The sequence below is a fragment of the Capra hircus genome, chromosome 23 (genome assembly GCF_001704415.2).
Source record: "Capra hircus breed San Clemente chromosome 23, ASM170441v1, whole genome shotgun sequence".
NCBI lineage: Eukaryota > Metazoa > Chordata > Mammalia > Artiodactyla > Bovidae > Capra > Capra hircus.
In genome coordinates, this window is record NC_030830.1 from 23,546,740 (window position 1) to 23,569,997 (window position 23,258).

General features: G+C 39.2%; 2 protein-coding genes across 3 annotated transcripts in view; one reads left to right on the forward strand and one right to left on the reverse strand.

Moving 5' to 3' along the window:
• Positions 1-23,258, reverse strand: part of LOC102180664 (boLa class II histocompatibility antigen, DQB*0101 beta chain) — a 62,663-nt gene that overhangs the window by 21,048 nt on the left and 18,357 nt on the right. The window lies entirely within an intron of this gene.
• LOC100860813 (HA25) lies at positions 10,911-17,799 on the forward strand. Its single transcript, XM_013977037.2, has 5 exons — positions 10,911-11,064; positions 15,911-16,159; positions 16,605-16,886; positions 17,145-17,319; positions 17,489-17,799. The coding sequence occupies exons 1-4, from the start codon at positions 10,983-10,985 to the stop codon at positions 17,297-17,299; spliced, it is 768 nt and encodes a 255-aa protein (XP_013832491.2). The 5' UTR covers positions 10,911-10,982; the 3' UTR covers positions 17,300-17,319; positions 17,489-17,799.

The following is a 23,258-nucleotide window of genomic DNA, read 5'->3' on the forward strand; positions in this document are numbered from 1 at the left end:
AAAACATACTTCAGGCAGAAATCCAAATGAATCATAATGTTCCTCTTGCTTATGTCCCTTTTTCAGAAATCACAATCCGATAGGATTTGTTGTCCAATATTTGAAAACAGTCACCTTATATATTTTTCCTGTTTTCTAGTTGTTAACATCAGCAGGTGATGTCTGTTACTAATTACTCTATTATGGCCTAAAGTGAAAGTCCTAGCTCAAAATTTTGACCATTTCTATCACACCACATGTTCCAAAATTTGACCACTGGAAAACTTCTGTTACAGTAGGTTTGCATGAACTCATATCCTCTAGAGATAAGACCAAATGTGCATCTTCTTCCCTTAAGCACTTAGAATATTAAATCATTATGTGACTTGATGCTGGATGTTATAAGAGTCATAGAGTCTTAGGTTTGGGCATACACAACCACAATCCATTGTATAATTAGAGTGATATATATGGAACCAGATTTGAATAGATTCAAGGTACATTTGGAGAAGGCAATGGCACCCCACTCCAGTACTCTTGCCTGGAAAATCCCATGGACGGAGGAGCCTGGTAGGCTGCAGTCCATGGGGTCACGAAAAGTCAGACACAACTGAGCAACTTCACTTCACTAAGGTACATTAATGAATGAACAGTCTAAACTCCCACACGTTACCTACTTCTACTGAGTTATCATTTCTCCCTGAACCTACATCATGACAATTATGCTTAAACAACTAGTGGAGGAAGAAAGAATTCTGACTCAGTTCCCAAAAGGGTTGGATTGCACGGTGACGTTATTTGAAAGTAGATTGCTGCTACTCACTTGATGATGGCTCTCCAGGAGTTGATTACCACCTTAGAATATCGGGAGATGTGGCCTGAGGTATAGATACTCACTCTTGGGCAGTGGGGAATAGTTCATCTGAGTGATCAAACTTCTAAAAGGAATGAGCCTAGTAGATCTAGGACAGAGGAATGTGAAAGAGGTATATAAGTGGATCTCTATGAAAGATAACAAATGTTATTTATTTTTTTATTATGTTATTTTTTCTGTTAAGACTTAATGTGTTTCATATAAAGTCTTACCAGAAATCACCTACATCAAATATCATTCTTGAAAGTGACTAGAACAACTTACCTTATAGACATCCTCTTGCTTCTCTCCTTGGCCACAGCAGTGATTGTGCAATGAGCCCATGAATAGCATGGCCATAACAGCAGGGAAGAAAGATATACATGCATTCACTAATAGACTTCTTCGCAACAAGGGTGATCTAGTTAATGGCATAGCTGAGTCCAAACATACCAAAAATAGAGAATGACACTGAACTTTTAATATAGCATCATTCGTTGGGAAGATCAAGTTAATTGGCAGCAGACTAACTATATCAAAACCTTTCACCTTGGTAGGTAAGTGATTTTTCCTTCCTAGATTTGGTATGTATTTCGCATATGGGTTCACTATTTTTGCCCACAGTGCCTCCAATATTATTACCATCCAAGGATTCATGATACATCATATTTATTGGCATAATACTCAGCCACAATATTGCCTCAGATCACAGAACCCATTTAAGAAAAAAGGGGTAAAAGCATTGGGCAACATGGCCCATTATAAAGATGTATCTACCCAAAAGAATGATTGAACAGTGTTGACTGGAGGACACTGTCCTCTAAGATGTGATATCAGTCTCAAACTAAGGATGTAAACCAAGACTGAGTGACTCCTCTTACTATGAAACTTAGTTGTGGAATTAATGCTAACTGTTCCTATAAACTTGGGTTCTCCCAATTTAGATGTCCTGATTCCTGGAAGAGAAATGCTTCTGCAAAATGACACAGTAAGATTTTAATAAAATTTGACTATGATTGCCATCGCTTGCCAGTGGACCAAGAGGTAAACAAAGGAGTTAATGTACAGAATGAAGAAACTAATCTTAATTGTGATAGAAGGCAGGTTGCTCACACCCAGTAAGGGCAAGGAGGAATATATTTGCAACCCATGAATTTTACTGGACAGTCTTTTAGTACTTCTATGTATGGTAATAACTGACAACAGATGCTAAAACAATCATAATCCAACAAGTGGAGAGTAAATAAGAATGCAGACATTTATGGGATGGTAGCCTCTATAATCAAATCAGAAAAATAATCTAGACTAAATTCATAGAATGGGGGGAATTAAGAATGGCTTGTGAAGGAGAGACATGATAAAGATTACTTACAGTCACAAGGTTGATTGTAGCAGTGGACACTCTTGCAAATCTCACTAACCTTCTTCATTTAGTCTTCCAGATCACAATTGTCCACCTTTCCTGACGTCTCTTCTTGAAAAATTGAGGTGTTCGTTTTCATTTAAAGATGGAAGGAGACATGTTGAAATATGGGAGCCTGAGTCCCTGCATCGCCACCTAGAGGAGTTACTAATCATCAACATCAACTGCCTGTTGTTATCTAGTGAGATACAAACTTCTGTATTTGAAGCCATCATACATTCATGAATTTGTTACAGCAGTTGGATCCACTCTAATTAATATAGGAGGAAATTTTGAGGCAATCAATTTTACTTGTAGAATAAGCAAATCTCAAGAAGTGTTAATAATAAACTCTCATACATTGATGATGAGTTGCAAATGGAGGAAAATTTGGCACTAATAACCAAGATTTCAAATATGAAGTCTTTGACCTAGCAATTCTACCTCTAACAATTTATCCTTCATATATCTTGAAGATGTATAAATTAATGGATTTATGAAGTTATTCATTGCATCATTGTTTAAAAAAACAAAGAAAACAACATGACTGTCTCTCATTATCAGACAACTAAGTGGCTATTTTAAAAATGAAGCAGATATTTAGGTTCAGATATGAAAACACATTAAAGATAAATGATTAATTAGAAAAATGAAAATATCTATAACATACAATGCTAGGGCGGCCTGGCGTGCTGCAGTCCATGGGGTCTGCTGCAAAGAGTCAGACACAACTGAGCGACTGAACTGGACTGAACTGATTATGACTTAATGTTAATAATAGACAGATATTCAGATACTAGATGGAATAGATGATTTTTTACTTGCATATATTTAGAATATTTCTGGAAAGATAACCAGAAAGGGCTAACAATGACTGCCTTCTCAGAGGTATACTTGATAACTCTGTGTTTGGGTTGGGGAAATAGATGATAAATTTTCTACTATAATGATTCTTTGTTCCAAATTTTTGCTGTGAACGTGTATCAGTTATTCAAAATAAGTTAAATTTTAAAACAAACCAAGAAAAGCATGAAGAAAACTAAAGGAGAATATGACCATTTAATGGTTTCTGTGGACAGGTTTCAGTGAAATGACTCTCAATTTGGATCTTAGGACTGTCAGAGATGTAACACAGGGTGTCACAAAAACATTAAAGCTGATGATGCCAAATTAGCAGCTAGGGTATGTGTTTAGAATTCAGACCATGTCAATCCTCCCTGCCCATTTCATATCCTATCCTTTAGGGCAAGGCCTTTTCCTCATTGACTTCTCATGTGCTAAATCAGAACATAGTGTTTGCCTTTCATTGACATATTACCCCCTAAGTCTACATGGATCAAATCAATGTTTTATTATTTTGAAAGCACCTTATAGAAAGACAACTTTGTTGAAAATTATATTTGAATCTGGGCAGTCTGTCCTATGCTCTTGTACTGATATTACTTCAAAACTACATATATCTATATTCCTCTCACTTGTGGGAAATTATTACACTGTAGATCAGCTTGAAATAGTTGTGAATCAAAAGTTACCGTATGAAGTTGAGAAGAAAGGGTTTAGTTAGAAATAAATGTATCAAACTAGCATCCCAGACACTCAGGACAAGAGGAACAATAGCTAAGAGACCACAGAGGATTCTTTTTTAATCACATGCCTAGCTCTTGGAGCAGCGGACGGTGTCCTCGGCAGCATAAAGTGGTTACTTCACTGCAGAGTAACCAAATATGGAATGGTGCTTTAAAAAAAATTACAGAAGTTGTAATTCAACAATGTAGATCAAACCATTAAATACTTTCCTCTCCAGCTAATAAGGCAGCGTCACTTGTCTCTGGCAGACTAAGTCACTAAGTCTGGTCTAGAAAACAACTTACTTAGAAGAGCAATAAATGTACAAAATATCAAAGCAATAAACTCTACCAGCCATTTGTACAGTCTAAAGGAAAGAATAGGAGTTGAACAGAAAGTAGTTTAACAAATAAATAAATAAAGATGCCATGATCTGGAACAGGAAAGCTGTTGTCAATTTCCCAAACAAGATATAGATTTGGAGTTACTTTAATCTAAATATCAATAAGAGATTTTTACTAAAATTTTTTTTCAGTAATAATAAATGTACAAAAATAGTTATTAATAAGAAAAGTGGGATGAGTTTCTCTGTGCTCAGTTGTTCAGTCCAGTCCAACTCTTTGTGACCCCATGGACTGTGGTCCACCAGGCTCCTCTGTCCATGGAATTTTCCAGGCAAGAATATTGGAGTGGATTGCAGTTTCCTACTCCAGAGGACCTTCCTGACCCAGGGATCAAACCTGTATCGCTTGTGTCTCATGCATTGGCAGGCAGATTTCTGATCACTGTGCCATCTGGGAAGCCCAAGTTTTTCTGTAGATGTGTACAAGTGATTATAAAGTTAAATAATTAAAGTATGTTTGTACAGCTACAAAAAAAGACAATTGTGAAATAAAATTGACTGCACTGAATTATATTAAGATTAATGAGATTGAAAATTTTATTTACTGTATTTTTAGGAAGGGTTTAGTCCTGTGAGAAAATTTTAAGATAGGAAACAGAAGCTTTCATATTATAGGTTGTGTTCTCCACTTTTTCATGGCACAGAAGGAGCCACTTTACACCCCTGTAGTCAATCCTGGTCTGTCAGATAAAGGTCAGTAGCTCATGGGGACTGGAGGTCAGTGGAGCATGAGAGGTCAGGAGAGAAGTCTTTTGAGAGACTTTTGAGATATGCTTGATCATCATGTCAGCTAGAGGAAGAATGGAAATGAAAGCAGCATGGTGATGAAATGCAGTGAGGAAATTCTAGTGTGAGATTTTAGGTAAAGATGATATTTGAAAAGAATTTTACATCATACTTCTTGGTGTTAGAAATATAATTCAAATTTGATATTCCTCAAAAGACTGAAATAAAGGTTTGAACTGTGTTTTGATTATATGCAGGGAAATTTACTCATGCTTATTTAAAAGAATTCTACACTGGGGACTACTTTCAAGGCAGAACAAGTTATCCTACTATGCATAATAAAAAGTAAATTTTTTTAATTCAATGGAGTGAGGAAAATGTGCTAAAAATGGCATTGTCAATTGCTTTGTTGTAGGTGAACAAACACACGGATGGTATTCAGTTCGGTTCAGTTCAGTTGCTCAGTCATGTCCGACTCTTTGCGATCCCATGAGTCTCAGCATGCCAGGCCTCCCTGTCCATCACCAACTCCTGGAGTTTACCCAAACTCATGTCCATCGAGTCGGTGATGCCATCCAGCCATATCATTCTTTGTCATCCCCTTCTCCTTCTGCCCCCAATCCTTCCCAACATCAGGGTCTTTTCCAATGAGTCAACTCTTTGCATGAGGTGGCCAAAGTATTGGAGTTTCAGCTTCAACATCAGTCCTTCAATGAACACCCAGGACTGATCTCTTTTAGAATGGACTGGTTGGATCTCATTGCAGTCCAAGGGACTCTCAAGAGTCTTCTCCAATACCACAGTTCAAACGCATCCATTCTTCGGTGCTCAGCTTTCTTCACAGTCCAACTCTCACATCCATATGTGACTACTGGGAAAACCATAGCTTTGACTAGTAATGTCTCTGCTTTTAAATATGCTATCTAGGTTGGTCATAATTTTCCTTCCAAGGAGTAAGCATCTTTTAATTTCATGGCTGCAATCACCATCTGCAGTGATTTTGGAGCCAAAAAAAAAAAAGTCTGACACTGTTTCCACTGTTTCCCCATCTATTTCCCATGAAGTGATGGGACCAGATGCCATGATCTTCGTTTTCTGAATGTTGAGCTTTAAGCCAACTTTTTCACTCTCCTCTTTCACTTTCATCAAGAGGCTTTTTAGTTCCTCTTCACTTTCTGCCATAAGGGTGGTGTCATTTGTGTATCTGAAGTTATTGATATTTCTCCCGGCAATCTTGATTCTAGCTTGTGCTTCTTCCAGCCCAACGTTTCTCATGATGTACTCTGCATATAACTTAAATAAGCAGGTGACAATATACAGCCTTGACATACTCCTTTTCCTATTTGGAACCAGTCGTTGTTCCATGTCCAGTTCTAACTGTTGCTTCCTGACCTGCATACAGGTTTCTCAAGAGGCAGGTCAGGTGGTCTGGTATTTGCATCTCTTTCAGAATTTTCCACAGTTTATTGTGATACACACAGTCAAAGGCTTTGGCATAGTCAATAAAGCAAAAATAGTATTAAGATGGGTTAAAAATTCAAATGCAAAATAATAAGGAACTCAAAATATAGAAAAATATGTATAAATTAATATTTATTTTCTTTAAAGCGGTTGGATGCTTTTAAATAACAAAAAAGAATCTATAGAGAAAATATTGTTCAACTGTATGTTTAAAGCTTCTTATTTCTACATTCAAAAGTTGAAATCTGAAAGAGTGGGTATATGTATACATATGACTGGTTCACTTTGCTATACAGCAGGGAACTAACACAACACTGTAAAATAACTACAGTCCAATAAAATTAATTAAAAATAGTTTCTGAGATAAAGAAGTCATAAATATAACCACAAGTTACATGAAAAATCAGAAATTACTATGTGAAACACATATCAATCATTAAGTTTACTAGTTGTTTTTTAATAAGCATTTAAACCATAATGGAAAAGAATATGAAAAATAACATATGTATATGTGTGTGTGTGTGTGTGTGTGTGTGTGTGTGTATGTATAACTGAATCACTCTGCTGCTGCTGCTGCTGCTGCTTAGTCGCTTAAGTCGTGTCCGACTCTGTGGGACCCCATAGATGGCAGCCCACCGGCTCCCCTGTCCCTGGGATCTTCCAGGCAAGAACACTGGAGTGGGTTGCCATTTCCTTCTCCGAATTACTCTGCAGTACAGCAGAAACAACACAATATTATAAATTAACTATACTTCAATAAAATCATTCTTTTTGAAGTGCTTCAGATGCAGTATGTAAAACTTAAATGAGCAAGCAACGCTGTATTTATTTTCAGCCACTGTCATAAATTAATTCAAACTCAGCAGTTTAAAGAATACCCATTTATTATCCAGTGTTCTTAGTCAGAAGTGCATGCCAGTCTCTCTGCTTAAGGTCTCACCATACTGAAGTCACACACTGAGATTGCACTTCTCATCTAAAGGGTAGGGTCCTCTCCCAAACTTGTTGGATATTGGTATAATTCATTCCTACCCATTCACTTGTTGCCTCAGTTCTGAAATTCCAAACTTTCTTCTGTTATCATTTTCTTTCTGTTTGGAGAACTTCCCTTAGCCATTGTTTAAGGGTAGATTTACTACCAAAAACATTTCCTTAGTTTTCTCTTGTCTAGAAATGTCTTTATTTCCCCCTAATTCCTGAAGGATAGTCTTGTCAGATACAGAATAATTCATGATTGACAGTTGTTTACTTCCAACACTTGCAAACCATTGTGTCACATCTGTCTGGGCACTGTGGCTTCAGGAGACAAATCCATGGTCATCTGTCATATGATTTGATGTTCCTTTATCATAATGTATCATTTTTCTCTGACAGATTTTAAGACTTTTTTTCCCTTTAATTTCAGGAGTTTAATAATCCATGTCTCTTAGTGTGAATTTCTTTAGGTATAACCTATTTGAGTTTTGTTCACATTCTTGAATCTGTAGGATTCTTATGTCTTTGTTAAGATGGATTAAAAATTTGGGGATTCTTTAGCCATTATTTCTTTGACTACTTTTCAACAATACTCCCTTTTCCTTCTCTTGGGCTCCAAAAATAAAAATGTTAGATATTCTGTTACTAATCCATAAGTCTCAGAGTCTCTGTTTATATTTTTGTTTGTTTTCTCTCTATTGCTCAAATTGAGTAAATTCTATTAGTCTGTCCTCAAGTTCACTGATTTTCTTCTCTGTTGTCTCCAGTCTACTATTGAATCTTTTTGACAATTATTTTATTTATTTTTTAGTTCTGTGATTTCTACCGGGCTCTTTATTTATAACTTCTACTTCTTTACTTAAATTTTCTATTATTTTCATTTGTTTTGATATAATTTATAATTGCTAATCAAAGCACATTGTGATGGATGTGTTTTTTTCAGATTTTATTTTATTATAATTTTTTTTTTTACTTTACAATATTGTATTGGTTTTGCCATACTTCAACATGAATCCGCCACGGGTGTACATGTATTCCCCATCCTGAACCCCCCTCCCACCTCCCTCCCTATACCATCTCTCTGGGTCATCCCAGCACACCAGCCCCAAGCATCCTGTATCCTGCATCGAACCTAGACTGGCGATTCATTTCTTATATGATATTATGCATGTTTCAATGCCATTCTCCCAAATCATCCCACCCTCTCCCTCTCCCACAGAGTCCAAAAGACTGTTCTATACATCTGTGTCTCTTTTGCTGTCTCGCATACAGGTTTATCATTACCATCTTTCTAAATTCCATATATATGCGTTAGTATACTGTATTGGTGTTTTTCTTTCTGGCTTACTTCACTCTGTATAATCAGCTCCAGTTTCATCCACCTCATTAGAACTGATTCAAATGTATTCATTTTAATGGCTGAGTAATACTCCATTGTGTATATGTACCACAGCTTTCTTACCCATTTATCTGCTGATAGACATCTAGGTTGCTTGTGATGGATGTTTTAAATTTCTTTTCAGACACTTCCAACATCTGACCTGTCTTGGTATCAGTTGATTGTTATTTCTCATTCAAGGTTCTCTTTCTGATTCTTGATATGACAAGAGCAATATTTTATTACATCCTGGACATTTTGGATATTATGTTAGGAAACTCTGGATCCTGTTCAAATATTTTATTTTAGCTGGTGGTCACCCAATTCTAAAGGAAATCAACTCTGAATACTCATTGGAAGGACTGATGCTGAAGCTCAAGCTTCAATAATTTGGCCACCTGATGCAGAGAGTCAACTCATTGAAAAAGACCCTCATGCTGGGAAAGATTGAAGGCAAAAGAAGTGGGAGCAGAGGATGATATGGTTAGATGGCATCACCGACTCAATGGGTGTGAATTTGAGCAAACTCCGGGAGATAGTGGAAGACAGAGGAGCCTGGCGTGCTGCAGTTCATGGAGTTGCAAAGAGTCAGACATGACTTAGTGACTGAACAACAACAACTTGATATTCATGGCATGGTAAGCTTCTTTTATTCAAAGCTTCACTGTCTCAAAGCTGTCTACTAGTTCTCTCTCGTAATGAGTAATATTGATTCTCTGGTGTTGATTTGTGGAAGAAATAAGCACAAGATAGAGTCTCTAGTAAATAATGTCTACAGATCTGGATCACTCTAAGAGTTGAGGAATCTGTCTCCAGTAGGTATGGATGTGTCCGTTTGGACTATATTAAGACTATATTAAGAGATCCCTTGCATGTCACAACACCTAGAGTTTGGCTGTAATTCAGGTGAACTCTGATTTTTTTTTATCAGGAGACTGATGGCAGCTGGAAAGCATTGGGGGTGGATGACTGGGGTGAGTGGGTTCAATAGACATGAACTTGGGCAAACTTCGGGAGATGGTGAGGGACAGGAAGCCTGGTGTGCCACAGTCTGTGGTATTACAAAGAATCGGACATGACTTGGAGACAGAACAACAGCAACACTCTTCTTGATCTTGGCACTTGTTCTTGGCCTAATTTTCAAGCTGTGGTTCTAAAAACAGTTTTGTTTTAGGATCCCCTTTAGTGCTATTCTGGTCTGTTTCATTTATGTTATACCACTGGGGCTTCCATTCAGACCAAGCCTGTGTCATCCACGGTGGCAGAAAGCACTACCAGGACCAACCAGTGCTGCTGGGTGGAGGATGGGCAAAGGTATTTCTTGGCTGCCACTAACAGAATTCCCCTGGGTCAGCTCAATATTTAGAGAATTCTGTATGCACTATGGAAGCAAAGAGAAAGACAGTTAATCTACATATGGAGGCATTGGGCTTCCCTGGTAGTTCAGCTGGTGAAGAATCTGCCTGTAATACAGGAGACTCTGGTTTGATTCCTAGGTCGGGAAGATCCCCTGGAAAAGGCATAGGCTACCCACTCCAGCATTCCTGGACTTCCCTAGTGGCTCAGCTGGTAAAGAAGCTACCTGCAATGTGGGAGACCTGGGTTCGATCCCTGGGTTGGGAAGATTCCCTGGAGGAGAGCGTGACAATCAACTCCAGTATTCTTGTCTGGAGAATCCCCATGGACAGAGGAGCCTGGTGGGCTACAGTCCATAGAGTCACAAAAAGTCAGACATGACTGAGAGATTAAGCACAGCACAGCATGGAGGCAGGGGAAAGGGGAGGTGGGAGGTGGCAGGGCCTCCCAGGGACGGGACCAACTCAAGGGAGAGTTCTTGTGAGTTGTATTCTGGGAAATCCTGTTGGGACACCCTATCAGTGATGGCCTCATCTGTCCATGAAGTTTCTTTGAAATTCCCACCCCTCTTGTCAGGAGTGGGCTAACACACATGTGAAAAGACTCTGATTTAACATTGTCCCTCCTTTCATAGACAGATCCCTCTGGTCCACTCTGAGTGGAGGCTGCATCAGAACCAGGGGATTTCCCGGTCCCTTCCAGGCCTCTTAGTACAAAGTCTTCATCTAGCAACTGAGGTGTCATCAAAGGGGATTTTTCTGATTGGCCACAACCTGACCTGGCAGAGTATGGTTTGGGTGTCTTCAAAGTTCCTTCTCAGCTCAGCCCTCATCATTGCTCTGCAACTCAGAACAGCCACTGCTGAGCCCACCTTGAGAAGAGGATGGTCCTGAACAGAGCTCTGATTCTGGGGGCCCTCGCCCTGACCACCATGATGAGCCCCAGTGGAGGTGAAGACATCGTAGGTGAGTGCACAGCTGAGGGATGTAGAGATTAGAATTGGGGAACAGGGATTCAGAGGGAAAATCAAGAAAGACTGGCCTAGAAATAGTAGAGACCCTCACACCTTTCTCCATATTCAGTCAGTTAGTTCAGTCGCTCAGTTGTGTCTGACTCTTTGCAACCCTATAGACTGCAGCACGCCAGGCTTCCCTGTCCATCACCAACTCCCAGACCCTGCTCAAACTCATGTCCATCAAGATGGTGATGCCATCCAACTATCTCATCCTCTGTCAACCCCTTCTCCTCCTGCCTTTAATCTTGCCCAGCATTAGGGTCTTTTCCAATGAGTCAGTTCTTCGCATCAGGTAGCCAAAGTATCAGAGCTTCAGCTTCAGCATCAGTCCTTCCAATGAATGTTCAGGACTGATTTCCTTCAGGATTGACTGGTTTGATCTCCTTGCAGTCCAAGGGACTCTCGAGAGTCTTCTCAGTATTAGGCAAATCTAAAAATTACAGTTGTTCCTCCTTCAGGAAACCAGAGTCCAGACATGCTCTCCTCATTACCGGTGCTGTTGCAGAGTTCACCAAGGTCGTCACTCAGTTTCTGATGCTGGAGCCAGTGAATGTGTTCTGGAGAGCTCTCAGGCAATCAGTTCATTTTTGATTGCCTCAAAGATTAGCAGTTTCCACAAGTAGACGTCTTGTTACCAAAAATTCCATAAACTATCTCTCCCAAATTTATCTGAACAACTTTGGAAGCCTTTTATATATTTCTTCTAAAGTTTATCTTGGGGTGAATAGTTCCATGAATTATGAATACTGTGTGGATATGAAGAAGATTGACCTTTTCTTAGTCTCAGATCTACATGCATTTCCATGCTGGCATCTGGCACAGGGGGTAGATGAGCAAGCCCAGTTGAGTACCTTTATATAAAGCACTTTGCCACACGGTCATCACTTGATCTCAGTTACTTCATATATGTCACCTCACAAATAAAGTTGTGAGGCATGCTTTCTAAGTAATTAAGATACACAAATGTCAAAGATGACTCTTATTTTTTAGTATTACTGTTATAAGTGTAGCTTTAATTTTTTTTCTTTAACAAAGTAAAAATGTTCCTTATTTTTATTTTAAAATTGAGAACTTTATGATATAAAAAAACTTGCTGAATTAAATTGTATTGTTTTCAAACTGTCAGTCCAAATTACCTGTTCTTCACCCCATCTATAGAAGTCCTTCAAGGAGAATGGGCAAGCACAGGTTATTTTTTTGGTCCCTTAGGCCCCTCTGCCTTTGCTGTCCCCCTCTTTCTATCCTCTGTTCATACAATCCTTCATCTTCCTTTCCTTCCAAGATCCATCCCTTGCCCACATCTCTGTTGTTTATGGACAAGAAGAGTGAGTTTGTAAAACCAAAGTAGAATGGCCAGATAGTTCAAAGGGGAAGAAAAAAGGAGGTTACTCTAATCTTCAGCAACTTTATTAGCCATGGCTGTTCCCATTCTAATTTTGTGTGATAGCAGGTTTCATCTGCTTCTCCAGAGCACTTCCACATTTTCTTTCTTCAACATCACACCAGAGTGTCCTGGTCAAGCTCAACTTACCCATTAGGCACAGTGGGCACAGTGCTGAGGGCCTGAATGCTTATAAGGCCCAATGAGAATACTTTATTATTTTAATTAGAAGAAAAACTGAAAATTTATGGTAGGAGAAAATGTTTTAATTTTAATTTAGCCTGTACTATTTTTGTCTTTATACCAATATAGTCATAAAATATGACCTTTAGTATCTTTATGGAGGTGGGCCCGCCTGAGCAACAGTGCTTAAGGCTCACAAGTCATAATGCTTCCCTGGTCACTGCTGATTCTGACCTTCATATAGCTCTGCTACCTCTGTGTCTTTAAGTCTTCCCCAAAGTTTCTTTGATCCTCAAGAATAGTAATTGACATTTTGTACACATTTTTGAGCACATAGCAAGCTAAGTTTTGGGGGATTCAAAAATGAAAAGACATGCTATCTGCCTCATTTGGGGTGCTAAGATGAGTCATGCTAAGAAAATGGTGTAGAAAAGCAGAAGGTGTATTGCTGAGCAAGGCAATGGACCCAGCTGAGGCTGAAGCTATAAGAGTGATTGGTTCCAGTTGGCGCAGCAGTGTAATGTGGTTCAGTGTGGGCAACCCAGGACAAGTACCAGATGAAAAGGAATAATTGCATATATTCATGTTTGAAAAGGAGTCAAGAATATTCATTACAAGGATAAAGAAGTTTTGTTAGAGGCCTTTAATTATAATTGATCCAGAAAGGGGGTAAGGATGAGCAATAGACTAACCTGAAAGCAGGACATTGGGATGGAGAGATTGGAGATTAGAATGCAATTTTTAAAAAAATGTGTAATGAGAGAACTTGGTTAAAATAGTTGATAACTAAGTAGAAACTTCAGGAATGAGCTAGAGGTGTCCAGGAAATCTTAAAAGATTATTTCATACATTAACATGACTCTGCCACAGATATACACGTGTTCCCCATCCTGAACCCCCCTCCTTCCTCCCTCCCCACAACCAATACAATATTGTAAAGTAATTAACCTCTAATTAAAATAAATTTATATTTAAAAAAATAATAATAAAATAAATTTTTAAAAAAGATCATTTCATTCCAGGGGCTAAAAACAGACCCCTGAAAAGACCAAGGAACATGAAAGGAAAATCTCATTTGGTTTGATTGACAGGAGAGGCCAGATGAGGGCGTAGGATATACCCATCACAGAACTGATCAGTACACAGCACTTGGTCCTTTTCTCACCTGACTCCCATTACTCAACAGACTCCTTGTTGACAGAGACCATGCCTGATCGATGTTTTATTCTTTGCCTCTCCCAGTGTCTGAAACCCTGTTGATATTCATGAAATGAGGAAGTGGGGAAAGAGAAAATATTAAAAGACTCATATGTGTCTGGACAAAATTGTCCATACTTGGGCAGAGTCAAACTGAGTTGGTAGCCACTCTGCTTTAGCATCCTCAGAAAAATACATTGTCCATTTGAAGAAAAGGGCTATAATTCACTCTTAGTCTTCAGAATGGGACTCTGAAAATTTTCAATCAGAAAAAGGAGAAGTTTAATTACCTCCTTAAAGAAAAAAAAAAAAAAAGGTCTTCCTGATGGCTCAGATGGTAAAGAAGTCACCTGCAGTGCAGGAGACCTGGGTTTGATCCCTGGGTCGGGAAGATCCCCTGGAGAAGGAAATGGCTACCTACTACAGTATTCTTGCCTGGGTAATCCCATGGACAGAGGAGCCCAGCAGGCTAAAGTCCATGGGTTCACAAAGAGTCGGACATGACTGAGTGACTTTCACATTAAAGAAAGAAATAGGGGAAGGAAATGTCAGAAATCAAAAATAAAGCTTCCATTTTTTTATTTCAGAAGGAATCAGGCATTCTTCTTTAAGAATCACTATGGTTAACAAAATGGACACCTTAGAAGCATTGTTTATTCTTTATATGCTTTGTTATGTTGTCAGTGTCCTTGTCATACTGTTTCTTATACCTTATAAAAGAGGAATCTCTTAAAATAGTAGGATCATGTGTGCTTTTCCTTGTTTTTTTTTTTTTTTTAAAGAAGGAATCCTATACTTGGTCTTCATTTTCACTAGAGTCTAAGGGGATGAAACACATGTATTCTATATGCTGTTATAATCCTAGTACATATCAAAGAAATAGGTACAAATCAGGAATTCAGTAAGTGCAGAAAGAATGAACTTCACTATGGAAAATATTAAGCATGAAAAACTACATAACAAGGTTATTTTTCTACAATATCAGAACACTGATACCAACTTAAATGTCCATTTAAGGAGAAGAGTTAAACTGGTATACTCAAGCTCTAAAATACCATATATTGACTTTTAAAGTAGAATAAAGCAAATTAAAAGATGATTGGGAGAATCATACGCCCCTTCTGATAGGCTCTTATGCCAAATCACATTCAAGAGGACTTTATGTTAGTATTTCACTAACAAGTCTGACTGTATGAAACTGCTAGGTTTCTACCAAACACATGCATGCACACATACTAATAGAATTTCCACGGTTTTCAAGTAAAACACTTTATCAGTGCGTCACCATATTTGTTCTGATTTGACTGTGCTTTTCATTTATTGCTATTTTAATATATCAGTAAAATTATCACTGTAAAAAAATAAATAAATAAAGAAGGAATCCCTATGCAGAAAATGTTCTGCTCTGAGTCAGCCCTGAGGGGAAAAGAATCACAATGAATGTGTTATTATCTGATGAAAAATTAAATGAGAGAAAAACTTCTGAAGAAGAGAAAACAAAGCTAATACCAGGAAAATTCATTCATTCCCTTCTTCCTTCTCTCTTTCCATTATAATCTTTATTACAGATCTACAATGTGCCAGGCACTGAGCTGGGCAGGCAGGAAATAGCAGTAAACAAAGCCTGTGAAATCCTGCCCTTGTGAGCATACGAAAGTGAAAGTAGCTCAGTCGTGTCTGACTCTCAACCCCATGGACTCCAGGCCAGCATACTGGAGTGGGTAGCCTTTCCCTTCTCCAGGGGATCTTCCCAACCCAGGGATGGAACCCAGGTCTCCTGCACTGCAGGCGGATTATTTACCAGCTGAGCCACAAGGGACGCTCAAGAATCACACGTGTTACAGTGCAACAGCAGCCTGGATTCTAACAGGACAGCTACCAGCACTGAGGGAGAAGGAAGCAGGTGCTGGCACTTTGCTTAGAGACATTGTGGGTGAAGCCCACCATGTTTGAAAGTTAGTCTCTTCTGTTACTTTGTTTAATATGGTCTTTTCTTTCCCTCTGTTTTCCACCTTCCTGCTCCTCACCCTCACAGCTGACCACGTTGGCATCTATGGCGCAGACCTCTACCAATCTCATGGTCCCTCTGGCCAGTACACCCACGAATTTGATGGGGACGAGCTGTTTTATGTGGACCTGGGGAAGAAGGAGACTGTCTGGCGGCTGCCTATGTTTGGTGAATTAACAAGTTTTGACCCGCAAGGTGCACTGAGTGAAATAGCTAAAGCAAAACACAACTTGGATATCATGATTAAACGTTCCAACTTTACCCCTGTTATCAATGGTAAGTGTCCACCATTCTACTTCTCTTTACTGAATCTATTCTTTCATATCAGGCTTCACTCCCTTCTTCTCTAAGGAGAGATATCCTTCACCACGCTATAAAACTTTCCCAAGTGTCCCCAGATTTCATAGTAATTATTGACCACTCATCCTCTCCCATCTCAAAGATCACGTATTTCCATGTAATATAAGGACCCTTACTCCCATAACATATTCCTTGAATCCCTCAAGGAGGAGTCCCACATGCCTCCCTCCTTAAGAAGCATGCCCACAGACAGCACGGGGATAAAGCGTGGGCAGCTCATAGCATCTCCCAGCAGAAGGCAAACAAGAGCTCCTCCTCCTCTCAGACTGGGAAACGTTGGTGGGCGGGCTCCCCCAGGAGGCAGTGCAGAATCAGGGCCAAGCTTTTCCCATTTCACATCTGTGCTGTTTCCTCACCACAGAGGTTCCTGAGGTGACTGTGTTTTCCAAGTCTCCCGTGATGCTGGGTCAGCCCAACACCCTCATCTGTCACGTGGACAACATCTTCCCCCCTGTGATCAACATTACATGGCTGAAGAACGGGCATGTAGTCACGGAGGGTGTTTCTGAGACCAGCTTCCTCCCTAAGGATGATCATTCCTTCCTCAAGATTGGTTATCTCACCTTCCTCCCTTCTGATGATGACGTTTATGACTGCAAAGTGGAGCACTGGGGCCTGGAGGAGCCGCTGCTCAAACACTGGGGTATGTACGAGTTCCACCCCTTTCGGCACTCTCTCGTTTTCTACCAAGTACAAAACACTCTGAGTTTTGGTCCCTCAATCTCACAGTCCAAAGCTGGTTTTCCACACTTCAAGGTTTCTAAAATTATACTTCATTCTCTTCCCTAAGCCTGGTGCCCTGAGTTTTTGTAGCATGAACACCACACCTCCTGCCCAATCTCATACACAGGCACATGAACCAACACTCTGTATTCTGACTTTCATAACTTCACTTTTGCAGAGCCTGAGATTCCAGCCCCTATGTCAGAGCTGACGGAGACTGTGGTCTGTGCCCTGGGGTTGACCATGGGCCTCGTGGGCATCGTGGTGGGCACCATCTTCATCATCCAAGGCCTGCGCTCAGGTGGGGCCCCCAGACACCAGGGTCCCTTGTGAGTCGCACCCTAAAAAGGAAGGTAAGGATCAATATTTGTCAGTGCCACAGACACACTTCAGGAGAAAGCGAAGCGGGAAGAAGTTGTAGACACAAACGTGGTTGAAAAGTTGTGGGAAAGTTGGGAACCAGCATGACTACAGCACAGAAACTCCCTAGGACTCATCAGTCTCGTGTCTTTCCTGTTGCAGGTGCTCTGCCCATCTATGAGAGCAGAAGAGTGGACGCGCTAGATGACCTAGAACCAGTTTCTGGCCAAGTTCATCATATACTCTCTCTCCCCCTACACTCTGCCCCTCCTCTCCTCCCTGGGACTTAAGATGCTGTATCATCTCAGAGCTCACATATACCCCAGAGTTCTCCCCTGACTTTCTGATATATTTTTTCTGTTCTCAGTAGTTGCCTACCATGATATCACTGGGATATTCCACTCAGTTACCTACTCCCTAGTGACCTCGACCCCATAACAACATGGAAGCAATAAACTCCCCTTTAATAGAAATTTTTCCTGTCTTTCATCTCAGGGCTAACTAAGATCATGTTCTCTTATGCTTTAGGTCCCTTAATTTCATTTCTCAGATCATGTTTCAATGCCAAGGAACATAAGAGCAACTTGTATAAACTCATAATATTTCAGTATGTTCACTATGGTTAATACTTCTCTCTTCCTACTGTTTCCACTCTTGGCTCTTGGCACTGCCATCCACCCCTTGATTCAGGCATCAGTGAAAGTAATATATACACTTTTTTCCTTTGGTATAGATTTGTTATAGCAGAAATACAAAAGCCAAAAGACAAGTCTATACTCATCTTTTGGGTTTTTTTTTTTTTTGGCTGCACTGTCCAGCTTGTGAGATCTTAGTTCCCCAACCTAGGATCGAATGCAGAACCACAGCAAAATAAGCTGGATCTTAACCACTGAAATGCCAGGGAATTCCCAATTCTGTACCCATTTTAATACAGCTTTTTAAAGCTGTGACAGAAAAATAAGAGAAAAGAATTTTGAACCAAAATCAAAAGTACCAAAAGTCAAATTTTTGATACCAAATGTCAAAATTTGTTTCCAATACTTTAAATTTGTGACGAATGCATTATAATAGTAAAAGCATTGTCTCCTGTCCTCACCCTTAAGGAGATAAAAATTCTCTAGATATAGAAAGAACTGAAAAGTCAGTTAGGAGAGGGTTAGAGTTAGATAATAATACAGATATTTGAGAAGGACAAAAACTTGTTCTTACTTAGGGTTAGTAACCCTAATGGGAGAGGGGAGGGAGTAGAAATCACAGACATACTCAGGTTCCCTAGAAGACAGGTGTAGTTTGTCTCACCTGCTAGGTGAATCCCTGCTATATAAGCACACAGACTTTCCTGACGTGGCCTGTGAGGAACGGGAGAGTGAATATGGCTGCAGTGTGTCTCCAGGCAGATAAGCCTAAGCCAGGCCTGCTGGATTCCTGTGCATCCTTGTTTGCCCTGGAAATAGCAAAACACCCAATATCCCCAGCCCTCTGCCCATGACCCTCCTGGCTAAGGAAAGCATGAATCTATGAGAGAGAAATCCCAGGAGGGACATCATTGAGGTGATGTAGCAGCACCTATGAGTGCGATGTTCTCCTCTAGATTCACTGTCTCCAGTGGAAATCCGTGTGGAGAAAGTGGATCAACAGATGGATCCTCTGGCTTTCCTGAGTGTGTCCAAACGTAACTCTTGAGAGAGTGTGTGACTTGACTTGGAGTCATTGTGCCTTTGAGAATGTTTTAGGCACATTGCCTCAGACTTTCCACTCTGCAGTTATTGAGTCCATGCATTGCATCTTAGATGGTATTATGGAACAGCTATGAAATGTATGAGACTCAAGGAGCTCAAAATAAAATTGGAAAAAAAAGACACAATATTAACACAGTATCGTACAGCTTAGTTTGGTGCAAAGAAACCTAAATCCAGGTTCAGGACTCAGTACTTTATACCTAGTATTTATATTTTATAACATTGGCTAAAGTATCTAACATTTCTAAGCTGTAGTTTTTTCATCCATTATATGGGGTGTTGATACGTTCCTTGTAGACCTAGTGTCAGAATTCAAATAATCTTATTATATAGGAAGTGTCTTACACATGTATACAAATACATAAGAAAAACATTGCTAGTTATATTTACAATAGATCAAATCATATAGAAAGAACTTTTTATGGGCCTTTTAGTGATTTAAGAGATTCAAACATGGAGTATAGATGAATTTTTTCATATATTAGTTGGACAGTTATTTTTTCCAGAATGAGAGAAGCTGAGATTGAGTTGGACTAAGAGAATAAATAGGGTCCAGTTGCCAAAGACCTATCATTGGTGAAGGGGTTGCTAAGAGAACACTTCAGGAAAGTTGTAACATTTCATTTTGGATTTTTTATGAACAGTTGACTTATTGGAGAAGACTCTGATGTTGGGAGGGATTGGGGCAGCAGGAGAAGGGGATGACAGAGGATGAGATAGCTGGATGACATCATGGACTCGATGGACGTGAGTGTGAGTGAACTCCGGGAGTTGGTGATGGACAGGGAGGCCTGGCATGCTGCGATTCATGGGGTCACAAAGAGTCGGACACGACTGAGCGACGAAACTGAACTGAACTGAACTGAACAAAAAATATGTTCCCCTCTCCCATGACCTATAATTTTTAGTCAAGCTGTGCTACATGTAAATGCATATTTATGCATGTTTACTTGGAGAAGGAGTAGGGAAGATTCAAGGAGAAAAAGCTATCTGTGAGGGAGAAGTAAGAGAATAATTGAAAATGCAGAGTAGGAATTAGTAAATGCAGGAAATCTGAACCAGAGGTGATCAAGAAAAGGTAGTTAACAGAGCCCAGAGGATTCCTAGGGAACTGAAACTACTCTGAAACTATAATAAGAGATACATGTCATACATTTGTCCAAACGCATAGAATACGTATCAAGTGAGCCCTAAGGTAAACGATGAACTTTGGGTGATAATGATGTGTCAATGTAAATTTATCTAGTGTAAAAAAAAATGTAGGGGATGTTGATTGTAGCATAGGATACGCTTGATGGAGCAACAGTCTGTGAGAAACCTCTTTACCTTCTGCTTAACTTTGCGAGTATATATTTTTTTTAGGTTATTTACTTTTATTTTTAGCTTAAAAATTTTTTTAATTGGGGTATAATTGCTTTGCAATGTTGTGTTAATGTCTGCTGTACAACAAAGTGAATCAACTATACATATACATATATTCCCTCCCTCTTAGACTTCCCACCCACCCCTCCCCCATCCCACCCATCTAGGTCATCACAGAGCACTAAGCTCAGCTCTCTGAGCTATACAGCATGTTCCCATTAGCTAGTTATATCACACATGGTAGTGAACATGTGTCAATGTTACTCTTCCAACTCATCCCCCCTCCCCCCCCAGACTCCATATCTACACGTCTGTTCTCTACGTCTATGTCTGTTTCTGCTTTGTAAGTAAGATTGTCTATATCAATTTTTTCAGATGCCACGTATATGTATCAAGATACTATGTATATTTTTAAGTGAAAGAAAATATCAGCAATTATTATCCTAAACATATAAAATTAAAATTTCAGTATTAAAAAATATAGATCACGTGCATATGAACAAATGTACTAAAAAGAATTTTGGCAATACAATTTTGAGTAAGAAAATTTAAGTATCAATGATTCATAAGGTAAGAACTCAGCATAGCATAATAATACACTCCAGGTCTACCTGTGCTGTTGCAAAAGGAAAACTTCATTCTTTTTTATGCTGAGTAATATTCCATTATATATATATATGCACACACCCACATCTTCTTTAACCATTAATCTGCTGAACACTTAGTTTGCTTCCACATCTTGGCTATCATAAGTAATGCTACTATGAACACTGGGGAGTATATACCTTTTTGAAATAGTTTTTTTCTTTCCTTCAGATATATACCCTGGAGTGAATGTGCTAGATACTTTAAATGAAGTATAACCCTATAAAAATATCAAATCACTATTCTGTATACCTGAAACTAACATTGTAAACAGCAATCAAAAAATAAATAAAATTTAAAAATAAAAAATGAATAAAACCACGTGTTATATAACAAAAAGTTTATGGGACTAGAAATATTTGATATATATAACAAATTACAATTAATTAATTAGAATTTGTTTTGCTCTGAATGACTAATGAAGGCATAATATAATTAGCTTAGTGTAAAAACTAATAAGAATTGATGCTTTTGAACTATGGTGCTGGAGAAGACTCTTGAGAGTCCCTTGGACTGCAAGGAAATCCAACTAGTCCATCCTAAAGGAGATCAGGAGAAAGGGACAACAGAGGATGAGATGGTTGGGTGGCATCACTGACTCAACTGACATGAGTTTGAATAAACTCCGGGAGTTGGTGATAGACAGGGAGGCCTGGCATGCTGCAGTTCACGGGATTGCAAAGAGTTGGACACTACTGAGCGACTGAACTGAACTGAACTGAACTGAAACTAATAAGCTTAAGCTGTTTAAAAACATGTCTCATATTCTGAATCAGAAATAAATAATAAATAATAAAAACTCCAAAAATTTAATTCTAAAAAATAAATATAGTGCTATTTAAAAGTTACATAATTAAAAAATCACATTTCTTCAGCAAATAATTTGCTAGGAAAAATAATGAACAGGGAAATTTATACATTTAAAACAAAACTGAAGAACCATGTAAACCAAATGCTAGGTTTTTTTGGATTCACATTCAAACTGCTGCTGCTGCTGCTAAGTCGCTTCAGTCGTGTCCGATTCTGTGTGACCCCATAGGCGGCAGCCCATCAGGCTCCTCTGTCCCTGGGATTCTCCAGGCAAGAACACTGGAGTGGGTTGCCATTTCCTTCTCCAATGCATGAAAGTAAAAAGTGAAAGTGAAGTCGCTCAGTCGTGTCTGACTGTTAGCGACTCCATGGACTGCAGCCTACCAGGCTCCTCCGTCCATGGGATTTTCCAGGCAGGAGTACTGGAGTGGGGTGCCATTGCCTTAATTAAAAAAATTCTTGTGAGACAGAAAAAATGAACAGTGACTATATTAAGCAATTATTGTTTTCATATTTCTAGGGTTATTATATTTTAGATTTTCATAGTAAAACAGTTAGGAATGAAATTATATAATATCTAAGATTATCTTAAAAATAATCCAGTAGGCATGTAACATTAAGTGGGTAAATTTATAGAATTGTCCATGAATTGGTCATTGTTAAAACTGGACTACTGATTCATGATACTGTTCTCCCTACTACTGTATGTAGTTGAAATTTTCCATAATACAATGGTTTTTTTAAGTATTCAGGAATGCCCAAAGAAGAAGTAAGCAGAGAAACATTCTATTTGAAGTTATGCTGGTTTTTAAGGTTTTCCTCATTTTTATTGCAGTTAGGAAACCCGGAGACTCCAAATCCTGCTCTAGAGCACAGAATCTTTCAGATATGTAACCCTAAAGAGTGTGCATGCCACGAGGAGTAACAGCAAAGGAAAGCAAAGTTAATGTTCAGTTTATTATTGGCTGAACTAAGCCCCAGACTTTATTGATATGATTATTAATTCAATCTATAATGCACAAATGGTCATTAAGCAGCATCGCTGCTACACATACCCTACTACATTCCATGTGTATTTTTAAATAGATTTATTTATTTATTTTCGGCTGCACTGGGTCTTTGTTGCAGCACACAGGCTTTGTTTAGTTTCGGAGAGCAGGAGCTACTCTCTAGTTGCAGTGAGCCAGCTTCTCATTGTGGTCGCTTCTCTTGTTGTGGAGCATGGACTCTAGCGCTTGTGGCCTTCAGCAGCTGAAGCACACCAGCTCAGTAGTTGTGGCAAACAGGCTCAGCTGCCCCGAAGCATGTGGGATTCTCCTGCACCAGGGATCAGATCAGTGTCTCCTGCACTGACAGGTGGACTCTCTACCACTGGA